Source organism: Ruditapes philippinarum, unplaced genomic scaffold (genome assembly GCF_026571515.1).
Source record: "Ruditapes philippinarum isolate M1 unplaced genomic scaffold, ASM2657151v2 ctg5102_1_1_1_1, whole genome shotgun sequence".
Taxonomy (NCBI): Eukaryota; Metazoa; Mollusca; class Bivalvia; order Venerida; family Veneridae; genus Ruditapes; species Ruditapes philippinarum.
The window spans coordinates 222,868-235,193 of NW_026860888.1; the positions used below are offsets into that span (position 1 = coordinate 222,868).

The 12,326-nt window shown below is 35.8% G+C and overlaps 1 protein-coding gene across 1 annotated transcript; it reads left to right on the top strand.

The window, feature by feature from the left end:
• Positions 1-1,244: 1,244 nt before the first annotated feature.
• LOC132713773 (mucolipin-3-like) lies at positions 1,245-6,536 on the top strand. The gene is made up of 9 exons (XM_060696448.1): positions 1,245-1,346; positions 1,740-1,830; positions 2,271-2,370; positions 2,789-2,901; positions 3,434-3,610; positions 3,986-4,099; positions 4,474-4,596; positions 4,853-5,068; positions 5,529-6,536. The coding sequence occupies exons 2-9, from the start codon at positions 1,741-1,743 to the stop codon at positions 5,850-5,852; spliced, it is 1,257 nt and encodes a 418-aa protein (XP_060552431.1). The 5' UTR covers positions 1,245-1,346; position 1,740; the 3' UTR covers positions 5,853-6,536.
• The last annotated feature ends 5,790 nt before the right edge of the window (positions 6,537-12,326 follow it).

A 12,326-nucleotide genomic window follows, 5' to 3' on the forward strand; every position in this document is an offset into this window, starting at 1 on the left:
TGTCTAGCTGATTGTCGATTGTCTAGCTCAACATTCACTTTAAGAAAACCTCGATCATTATTATAGATCGAATGTTGAGCTGAATGTCGATTGTCTAGCTCGACATAAGAAATTTCTGAATGTCTAGCTGATTGTCGATTGTCTAGCTCAACATTCACTTTGAAAATTCTTTGATTTTTATTATAGATCGAATGTTGAGCTGAATGTCGATTGTCTAGCTCGGCATAAGAAATTATCGAATGTCTAGCTGATTGTTGATTGTCTAGCTCAACATTCACTTTAAGGATACTTTGATAATTATTACAGGTCGAATGTTGAGCTGAATGTTGATTGTCTAGCTCGACATAAGAAATTTTCGAATGTCTAGCTGATTGTTGATTGTCTAGCTAAACATTGATTTTAAGAATACTTTGATTATTATTACAAGTCGAATGTTGAGCTGAATGTCGATTGTCTAGCTCGACATAAGAAATTATCGAATGTCTAGCTGATTGTTGATTGTCTAGCTCAACATTCACTTTAAGAAAACCTCGATCATTATTATAGATCGAATGTTGAGCTGAATGTCGATTGTCTAGCTCGACATAAGAAATTTCTGAATGTCTAGCTGATTGTCGATTGTCTAGCTCAACATTCACTTTGAAAATTCTTTGATTTTTATTATAGATCGAATGTTGAGCTGAATGTCGATTGTCTAGCTCGACATAAGAAATTATCGAATGTCTAGCTGATTGTTGATTGTCTAGCTCAACATTCACTTTAAGGATACTTTGATAATTAATTATTACAGGTCGAATGTTGAACTGAATGTTGATTGTCTAGCTCGACATAAAAAATTTTCGAATGTCTAGCTGATTGTTGATTGTCTAGCTCAACATTCACTTTGAGAATTGTTTGATTATTATTATAGATCGAATGTTGAGCTGAATGTCGATTGTCTAGCTCGACATAAGAAATTATCGAATGTCTAGCTGATTGTTGATTGTCTAGCTCAACATTCACTTTAAGGATACTTTGATAATTATTACAGGTCGAATGTTGAGCTGAATGTTGATTGTCTAGCTCGACATAAGAAATTTTCGAATGTCTAGCTGATTGTTGATTGTCTAGCTCAACATTCACTTTGAGAATTGTTTGATTATTATTATAGATCGAATGTTGAGCTGAATGTTGGTTGTCTAGCTAGACATTGAATGTCGATTGTTGATTGTTGATTGTTTAGCCAAGTTATTGCACATAATTGACAAAGGACTGTCTGCAGAAGTAACACAAGCCAATGTGACAGTGTACAATTATAATATCACCCGTGAATTTGATCATCACAATGTGACGCAACCAATTAAAAGGTTTGTTATCATAGATATTAAGTCTCAAGATAACTGTTTTCACAGACTCCATTCATTACTTTTTATAAATATCATAATACTTTTAAAGAAGTAAATGTTTTTTTTGCATTATATGTAGTAAGTAACCCACCACAAATAACACTTAGAGAGATGAAAATTATACCCCGCCAATTAACAAATAGAGCCATATAACAATGATAAAGAAGCATTACTTGTATAATCCTTGCGCTAAGTGTTGCATAACATTATCTTGAGATGATGCAAAGTTTTCACATAACTCCCAAAACCTGATTTGTTGAAACAACAATCTTTAATGCAACAGAGGAAACGGTCCATATTCGATGACTAGACTTTTACATTTGTTTAATGATATTAGTGATATATCTTTGTTAGGATGTTGTCAACAACACTTCGCTTTCAGCTTCATTCCGTACGTTCACACGAAAGCAGTAGGAAAGCAACATGTCTACGAGTAGAGGGCTCGGTGAGTGTATTTTCTCTTCCTTACAAATAAAACTGAAACACTTATATGAAAGTAAATGCCAAATATATGTTTCAATATTTCTTAATGTGTTAATCAAAAGTACTTCCAAGATTTAACAACATTTTCTTTTCGTTTTGTGCAGTTGACAAATTGTAAACCAATTATTATTTTGTATTATACAAGTGCTTCCGTGCTATGTTCTTAGTATAAAGTACATATTTAGTTTTAGTTACTCCGTCTATTGCCTAGTATATAAAGTGAAAAAGCAAGCCTGTGACAAAATAATAATATCTATAAGCCAAAGCACATGACGTAGGAAATAGATCCTGCTCATATATTTCCACAAGCAAACAACATTAGCAAATTAAAGCGATTTTAAAAAAGATAAGGGTCTGAAATCAAGGTTCAGGAAAGTGATTTTGAAGATTTAACTTTTACAGGTGGAATTTGTTGATCTGGACAATAGTGGTCAAGTGTTGGTTGACCTTGATACAAGATCTAGTAGAATAAAGTGTAAAGACATGAATCTACCTTTGTCAGGTTAGTAATAAATTCAATATGTGAATATTTCATTTATTTTATAGGAAATTTAATTATGCATAATGCATAATGTTTGCGTTTTAGCTTTTAGTTTTGTTTTTGTCTTTATATTGTTGTTTGTGGTTTATATTTTGTACCTTTGTTAGCCTGGAATTATATTCAGCTGAATGAAAAAATGTTGTTTAGTAGATAAGCATTTCAATTAAAGCACTCAATTGTTCATCTTTTATGTAAAAAACTATATTTTTAGAATACCATAAAATGATAATGATTTAACAAACACTTTTACACCAAATGCTCCTGATGATTCTCACGGAATATCCGTTTTGTGCTCGTTTTTCAAGACTTTCTGTAACTCGAGGATAGTAGAAAAATGTCTTATATTTCTAGATATCAAATTTTGATTTTCCAATTACAGACTGGCAACTAGAAAACACATCAGAAGACATCGGGGCCTTAGTGATTGCTTTATGTGTTATATCATTAGTATTGACGACTTCCACTATGGTCTTTGCTGCTTATGCTTTCTGGGTATGTCGGTACTTACTACCAAAGTCATTATTATTATGCTTGAACTTTGTATCATTTTATCTACGTCAATCCTTTACAATATCAATTACGACAGCTGATAAATGTGTAAAAACAGTGTGTATTAATAATTGTGTATACTAATGAGACGAATTCTATATTTCATGTAATTGTTAACCGTGTATATATACCCTTTTTAGATTGGAATAGTTTGACAAGATGGCTAAGCTTGTTATCATACTGCTTTGAAACGTTCTTGTTAGGATAAATTGTCATTAAACGAATCATACCTGAAACGTTTTATACGTAGTTAATTTGTCATTTGTTCATTTATGTCCGATAAAAGTGATCACTTTCCGTGACCCACCCGATGTAATAAATATCAGTATGACCTTGAGTAATAAAATTCAAATAATTTAAAATCTGAATTTATTGGATACATAGTGAGAAAGCTTAAGTTTTGTGAATTCTTACCAACTATTGGTGAATATGATTGTAATCTAGCAAACGTTTGTAAATAGAATGTTATTTTCAGATAACTAAACAGTTTATGAAGAAGCACTATCAGGCATACTTCGGGGTTGTAGATAAAGATGAGACGGACCTGCCAGCGTCAGAGTACTTTCGGTTTTTGAAATTCTGGGATATAATCGTTATTATCTCTGATATATTGACTATATTCGGCACACGCTGGATAGTGTCTAAAACAAGGGTAAATATATAACATATAATATACATAATTTATGACAGTTTTCATTTTTTCTAATGAATCCTTTTAAGTCAGTGTCTTACATATGAATTTCATACAATTCACACTGTAGTCTTATAAATAAAGTATGATACTACACATTATGAAAATAATGGTCACTGTACCTAAATGTATACACGTCAATACATGTTCTATGCTACATGTAAAAATGATAGAAGAAATTTCACGTTTATTATACTTGATAGGTTTTAACAACATACACTCCATGCGAAGTAACACATTTTACTTACATAACAAATATAAACATAATAATTTTAAAGGATGACATAGAATGCAAATTCTAAACTGATACCTACTTTGAAAAACAAATATTTTTAGCAAAGTGAATTGGAGCTCGAGTTGCTAGATTCTTACACCGTATGGTTAGGAGTCGGTTGTGTACTGGCGTGGCTAAGCTTGCTTAGGTTCTTCAAGTTTCATAATAAATTCCATGTGAGTATAAGAATTATTTTTCTTACAATTAAAAACATCTGCACAATTATGTAATTTAGCTAATGAACATGGAATAGAATTTTGTAACACAGCAAATATTCTTATAGCCACCTTTAACCCTAAAACGGGAATACGTGTATTGATAATCTGGTGAATAAAATCTCTTTTCCCATTGAAAACATAAGATTAGTTAAAAGGTACCTTTCTTAAAAAAAACAACAACACCTTAAATGAATGATTTATTTTGTTTACAGTATGTAAGTAATTTTAGAACAAGTGGTAGGATTTTATAAAATGATTATATCAAATATGTCATATACCGGATTAATTATGTAATGGTTTCTATTTAGCTTTTAACATTTTTATTATTTCAGCTGCTATTTAGTACACTATACAAAGCATTTTGGGATGTGATTGCATACCTTATTTGTGTAGGTGTGTTGTTTGTCGGGTTCTGGGTTTGTGGGTATGTTGTTATGGGACCGTACCATGTCAAGGTTTGTAAACTCACAACAACCTTGCTGATACTAATCTTTATAGATCACATTTTTAAAGCATGTATCAATTGAATGATCGACTTAAATCGTTACTTTGTCATAAATGTAGCATTAAACCCGTAAATTAAGTTATATTTCGGAATAAGCTATTTCATGTACTTAGTTGGTTCAATCATTTATTTAACATTAAAAAAAGGTCCTTAAATTTCGCATGACTATTTATATTACGAGGTAAATTGCTGTTTTCTCTTAATAGTTCCAAACTCCGGAAGCAGCCGCAGAAACGTTGTTTGCTGTTGTTAACGGCGACGAGATATACGCTACCTTAGCAATAATAGAGTGGGATAAAAGTGGGGGACACTGGGTGTGGTGGTTTTCAAGGTTCTATCTTGGATCTTATGTCGCAATATTTACAATTGTTGTAATCAACCTCCTCATAGCTCTCTTCATGAGTGCCTATGATTCTATTAAGGTTTGTATGCCTCATACTTCTCTATCACTGCACCATTTTATAGAATTTATCTTTTTAACGCGACCGGTCATAGGCCAACTGAACCAAACTTAAAAGTACTTGATTGACACAAGACATTTGGGTTAAAAGAAGTTGGGTAAATAAATCTACTATACACACATAAACACAAATGAGAGTATTTAAATAATTAAAGTTAACATATATGAACACACTAGAAAGCTTTTAATAATTTAGCAGATAGAATTCGAATGTCGAAATTCCATGTGCTATGCTTAAAGGATTTTGGTTATTCAAATGACACAATTTTACGACGAAACTTCTTAACACAATTTTAGGCCAAAATTACTAACACATAAAGAAAATATGAAAGAGCTTTATTGAACACACGTAAAAAATATGAAGGTATATTGTATCTATTCATTTCTTATTTCAACAATGTATATAAATTTATCTTTTAAAGACATACAATAACGACAGACCGGATGAACGAGAATTAGGTCCGCTAGAGGAATCTCTGCGGCGAGTTCTTATTGAAGACTGCGAGGGAAGTAATCTGCGAAGCTCAATATATGATCTTATGAATGACAGTACACACCTGACACCAGAAGTAAACTCTCTGAAAGCTGAACTCTCAAAAATGGTTCATGTTTCTAAAAGCAAGAAAGACGTGCTTCTAAAACCGAGGAATTTGAAAGAGTTTATGAAAGATGAGGAGCACAAAATAAAGACATTAAAATTAGGATTTCTGAGCTTCTCTTACGTTTCTTTCCTTGGCGATGACTAGTGATATTGACTTTAAATTCCGTTCAGTAATTATTCTAAAATTTAGTTAAAGTTCTTTTCATCATTACCTAACAAAAATATTACGAAAGCGAAACACCGAAGCGAAAAAAAGGAAACCACCACAAGCTATAGGGAAATGGATTCTAGTATTATAATAAACAAATGCATTTAGCTCCTTAAATGAGACAACAGAAGACCTTCAAAGAAAAACCGACACAACTTACTCCAAGTTTCGTCGAAGAAAACAGAAAAACAACAACAAAAAAAAAAAAAAAACAACAAAAACAAAAAATCAACAAACAAAAATCCCAAACAAACAAACATAGATAACATTGATAAAAAAACTTCGTTTTAACAAAAGATGATAGGTCATTCATCAGAGATATTATAAATGACAAATTTGAAGAAATGAAGGGACAGTTACTAGAATCAGTCATCAAACGATTAGAAATTTTAGAAGATGAAATTTATAACAAATCAACCTCCACCTCAAAGCTTGATTCCGAGATAAGCACAAACAAAGAAGATTAGAAAAATCAAAAGAAAAGAAGAAAAATGAATTAAAAATATTTGTATAAGAAAACGAAAAATTGAATGTTGATGTTCAATTAATTTAAATACATTGTATATTTATTTTATGTTTTAGATTAATGCAAAATTAGATTGAAATAAACCAATGCATGAATGTAACAGTTTATTAATGTCACGGATATACGTGAGTTCTCACTCGGGAGGATAGGGCGTTCAAAGAGGAACCTGTAAATATATTGTTGGCACACAATAAAATATAAATACGGAGTCAATGAAAAACAACAGCTCTCGCTAAAAGTTCTCATTTCTTGTGCCATTGATAATTCCAAGCGAAATACATACACATATCATAGTAATTCATGTTTACAACGTTTTATAACCTCAAATATACCTGTAAATATATTGTTGGCACACAATAAAATATAAATACGGAGTCAATGAAAAAAACAACAGCTCTCGCTAAAAGTTCTCATTTCTTGTGCGCGTGCGTAAAGGTTAGCGTGACCGAATTCAAAAATGAAGTGAATGAGGCCCGTCAACGTGTTACAGGTCAAATGAAGTTATTAGTATGAAGTTGAATAATGATATGAATGATTGAAAAAGAGACGATAGAGGAATGATATAGAGTATGGGTATGAATTACAGTATAGAGTATTCTAGCAAAGACAAAGTGACCCTGTGACATACTTCCCCGCCAAGGATAAAATGGCGTCCCGACATTTTCAACTCATAAACAAAAATTACTGATACCTGCATATATATCAAAAACCATACTGTCTAACTACAGTAGAACTAATACTAAGGACATGGGACTCGTTAAAGTACTTCTGCCCTAACAGTGAAATTACCAATAAAGGTAATATATACTGCTTGAAAATGCTGTAAGGCATTAACAACCAGAAAAGTGCCCGAAGCACTGTTGGAAATGGTGAACGCGTTCTTTGGGATTGTGAACCATGCACGTTAGTACACTGACTCATCTACAAAACTGTAGAACTTGTGTTATGTTTTCACATTACACAATATTCAAAGTAACTCTTTCAGAGTAAATAAAATTTGTCAAATCTCTTTGTAGAAATTTTACAAATCGGTTAAATACAAACCATACATACAAATATATATGACGAAACCCTACATTCATATGATAACACATATGAATAAACACTAGTCTCAAACATCAGTAAACCAACACTGATAATTTGAAATTAAGATTATACAATATGATAAACAAGATCAACAAGGAAAGGCGGCGTTCAATGAACGCAACCCCCACATGACCCAGCAACAAAAACCAATGGCAAGGAGCCCAGGGGGACCCCAAACAAAAACAGGACAGGGCAAAGACAGAGCACGGACAGGTTAATCATTAAATGATAATTAATTAGTAACTGATTAGGAATTCAAAGAAAATAAAAATAGGCCCACAAAGGGGAAGGGGACAGGAGACCGGGGGGAGGGGGTGGGAGTAATCAAAGAAATAAAAACTAGAGGCAATGGGGAAGATACTTACCGTAGACGAGAAAACAACAAGGGACACAAGCAAAAGTGTCACCAAAACAGTATGAAACAACATAAGACATACATCTGAGGAACACAGTGGGGCGCCGCCTTGGAACGGTCAGCAGCATAATAATGACTGCTGGGGAGTTTAAACCGGTTAATGGTGCACCAAACCTCGCTCTTAGCCCCACCATGTTCCTATAAACGAGACAGTGTAAATAAAATGAATCCCCGCCAAGTGAAATTCTAACAGTTGTTATGGTTACAAAAGGTTAAATAAGTAAAACACTAAAATGATCATGTAGAAACATATAAAAGTAAACCCAATGACCATAACAAAAGTACTCAATGTCCTAAAGGAAGACAGAGCAACAAGAAAATCACCTACAAGGGCCCGACGAAGCAAGGCAGAAGACGAACATTAAGACAATTCAGTCCCAAAGGGCTTTACGAACTATCCATCATAGAGTCTCCCACTTGGTCCGTCAGATGCAATCAAAAGAGGAAAGCGTAGTGTCCAACTGTAAAAGGGTTGAACACTAAACATGCAGTACAAAACTCAACTAAAACAATTTATTGTTCTCATCTTTTATAAAACAATTTACAAAAAATGACAAAATCAAATTTAACATCTGTCTGAGAATATGTACTACCGTTTCCTACTCAAATTCCAATCATCAGTCATCCAGCGTGGCTTCTCTCTTACTCTAGAAGTTCTTCGTGGAAGAAAAGGTGGAGCTTCCGGTCTTAACAAACTATTACCTGTACGTCTTGCAGGAATTACATACTTATCAGATTCCGCGGATACAACTGATGGATTGTCTGAAATAGAGGTTTTAATGGAAGTACTCGAAGACTCAGAAGGTTTAGGTGCTGCTGTGTCTGAAAAGGAAAGAGAATTGACAGGAGGATTTCGCTGAAAACTGCCATTACTGGGAGAGTGATGTGACAGTCGTTTCGGTTCCTGTAGTGGGAGACCCATGAACGGGAGTAGCATATTACGGTGAAGTAACTTTGGTGCATCATCACTATCTTCCGGCTTAACCTGAAATATAGGTAAATCTAGGTTAGGCTGATCAACTACAATGTAGATAGTTTTACTCCAACGGTCAGCTAACTTACACTTACCTTTTAAACCAACGTTTCTCACTAATACTCGGTCACCTGGAACAAGGCGTACTTCCCGAACACGAAGATTGTAGCGCTTCTTATGCCGCTTTGCTTGACGTCTCGCCTCACGACTAGCAACTCTGTAAGCGAAATTTAAGCGCTTCCTTAAGCCTTCAACAAATTCAGCTGGCTTCTTGGTGTGAAAAGAAATGTCTGGGTCGATCCCGAGGAAAGCGTCTAATGCAAGGCGAGGATGGCGCCCAAACATAAGAAAATGTGGTGTCAGACCTGTCGTCTCATGCCGAGTTGAGTTGTATGCATGTACAAGAGCTGGTACATGAGCTTTCCAATTCAGCTTCTTCTTATCCTCCAAAGTACCTAGCATATTCAGAAGTGTCTGGTTGAACCTTTCAGGCATTCCGTTACCTTGGGGATGATAAGGCGTAGTCCTAGACTTAGCGATGTTAGCAAGCTGACATAACTCCTTAATAACTGCTCCATCAAAATTCCTGCCTTGATCACTATGTAGGCGACTAGGGAAACCATAATGACAGATGAAATTATCAAAAAGTGCTTTCGCCGTGGTGCGTGCTGTTTGGTTCCTAGTCGGTATGGCTTGTGCATAATGGGTAAAGTGATCAGTGATTACTAACACATTCTCATATCCACCTGCTGACATCTCTAAGGTCAAAAAGTCCATGCAGACAAGCTCTAGAGGATAACAAGAATGGATTGGAATAAGTCCTGCAGAAGTTGACAAAGGTGTTTTTCGCCGAATACAACGAGGACACTTCCGTACTCGAGTTTCAACAAAACCATCCAAACCTGGCCAAAAGAAACGAGATTTGATGAGGGAATTGGTTCTGTCAATACCCTGATGACCGGCATTGTCATGGAGACCAGTGAAAACCATATCCTTAAATGAGTCTGGCAGAACAAGCTGATCTACGGGATGATTACATACCTGACCATGACGATAAAGTATACCATCCTTGATAAAAAGACTGGGCCATTCTCGAAGGTATTGACGAACAGATTCAGTTTCCCGTGAAGAAAGTCTTCTAGTTGGTTTATGACCAGTAGAAAAGGTCTGTATTAACCTTGAAATTGTAGGATCTTTTGTCTGTTCCAGCTTCCAATCAACATCACTAAGGTAGTCTGATGAAACATCAGTAGTTATATCAACAACTTTCTGACTCATAGAAATACATTCAACAACAGGTGATTCCTTAATATACATACAACCTTGTATAATAGCCTTGACAGCGTCATTGAAAACCACAGTTTCAGATGAATTAGGAACTCTTGAAAGAAAGTCTGCATCTATGTTTGAACGTCCAGCACGATACTGTAAGGTGAAGTTGAAAGATGCTAACGCAGCTAACCATCTATGTGAAGTTGCATCTAGTTTGGCGGAAGAGAGCACATACGTTAATGGGTTGTTATCTGTACGAACTTTGAAGGAGTTACCATACAAATAATCGTTAAATTTGTCAACAACAGCCCATTTCAACGCAAGAAACTCTAACTTATGAGCAGGATAATTTCGCTCATTAATACGTAACCCTCTGCTGGCGTAGGCGATTACGCGTTCTTGACCGTCCTGCTCCTGATAGAGGATCGCTCCTAAACCGGAAGTACTTGCATCAATGTTCAAGATGAACGGCTTTGTAAAATCGGCATAGCCAAGAACAGGAGGGGTAGTCAACTTCTCAATGAGCTGTTCATATGCCTTTTGTTGATCTGAATTCCAAGTCCAAGTAGCTGCATCCTTCTTACTCTTACCTTTAGTGTTTGTCGGGTGTCCAGCAAGGAGGTCATTCAAAGGCTTGGCTATACTAGCATAACCTGGTACAAAACGACGATAGTAGCCGGTAAAACCTAAAAAACTGCGAAGATCCTTAAGACACTTCGGAACGGGCCACTCCCTCAAAACTCTGGTCTTCTCTGGGTCAGTCTCCACTCCGTCAGCACTAACAACATGACCGAGATATGTGACACAAGGGAGGAAAAACTCACACTTGCTGCCTTTAAGCTTCAAACCAGCTTCCTTGAGGCGTTGAAAAACAGCATCAAGTCGTTTAAAGTGCTCATCTAACGTCTTGGAATAAACGATGACGTCATCCAAATAAATCAAACACTCTTTTAGATGAAGTTCCCCCATACATCTTTCCATCAAGCGCTGGAAGGTGGCGGGAGCGTTGGTTAGTCCAAACGCCATCCTTTCACACTCATAGAAACCAAGTGGGCCGACCGAAAAAGCAGTCTTTGGCTTGTCAGACTCCTTCATGGCAACTTGCCAGTAACCTGATCGTAGGTCTAGTTTGCTGAAGATTTTGGAACCTGCGAGGGAATCAATTGTCTCATCAATCCTTGGCAAAAGAGTAGGCATCAGTTACTGTCCGACTATTCAACTTTCTGAAGTCTATGCAGAACCTGAGCGAATTGTCTTTCTTGCGAACAAGGACGACGTTACTTGAGAAAGGGCTTTTTGGATTCCCCTAATGGCTCCTGCAGCAAGCATATCTTGGAGATGTTCCCTAACCTCTTCATACATACCAGGAGGGATGCGACGATAGGGGTCCTTGAAAGGCTGTGGATCAGTCAAGTTGATCTCATGCTCAACAAGATTAGTGCAGCCAAGGTCTGTAATACCAGTAGAAAATATACCTTTCCATTTCTCGAGGAATTGTGTAGCGTCTCTAAGATGATCTTGTAATAAAGAGCTCTTGGATAAGTCTACTCCTAAAATCTTCCAAAGACATATCTTTAGTACTGATATTAGACGATGTGGCTTCCAAAGGGTCAACTGATCGAACAACGTTCACATCTTGAAGAAGACAGATTGAACTTTTAGGCATGATACGAAACAGGTCTTACACTCATGTTACAAATACGAACCGGAACTTTAGAGAAGGAAACGACTAGGGTCAACTTCAACAAGGCGAGGGCAAACATTGAAAGAGTGCAAGTTCTCATCATCCTCTGTAACACCATGTCTAATGGAATGACTTCCACGAACAATACCTGGAACAGTACAAACCTGCAAAGGCTGAATATACATAGGTCTGGTGATAAAAGCCTTCACCTGAACTGCAGTGTTATCCGGAATAGAAGAAAAGACTTCACCCCATGGAGATGGAACTGATTCTGGTGTGGTAATACATCTCTTGTAGTGGCTAGTAACATTAGTACCAATAATAAGAGGTATAGACTTGGAATAAGAAGTATCAGGCACTATCAAAACAGGAACAGAAACAACAGAATCTGAAGAAAGACATGGAACAGAAATTTCCAGGATAGAATAACCAATATAAGGAATAGATGAATCATT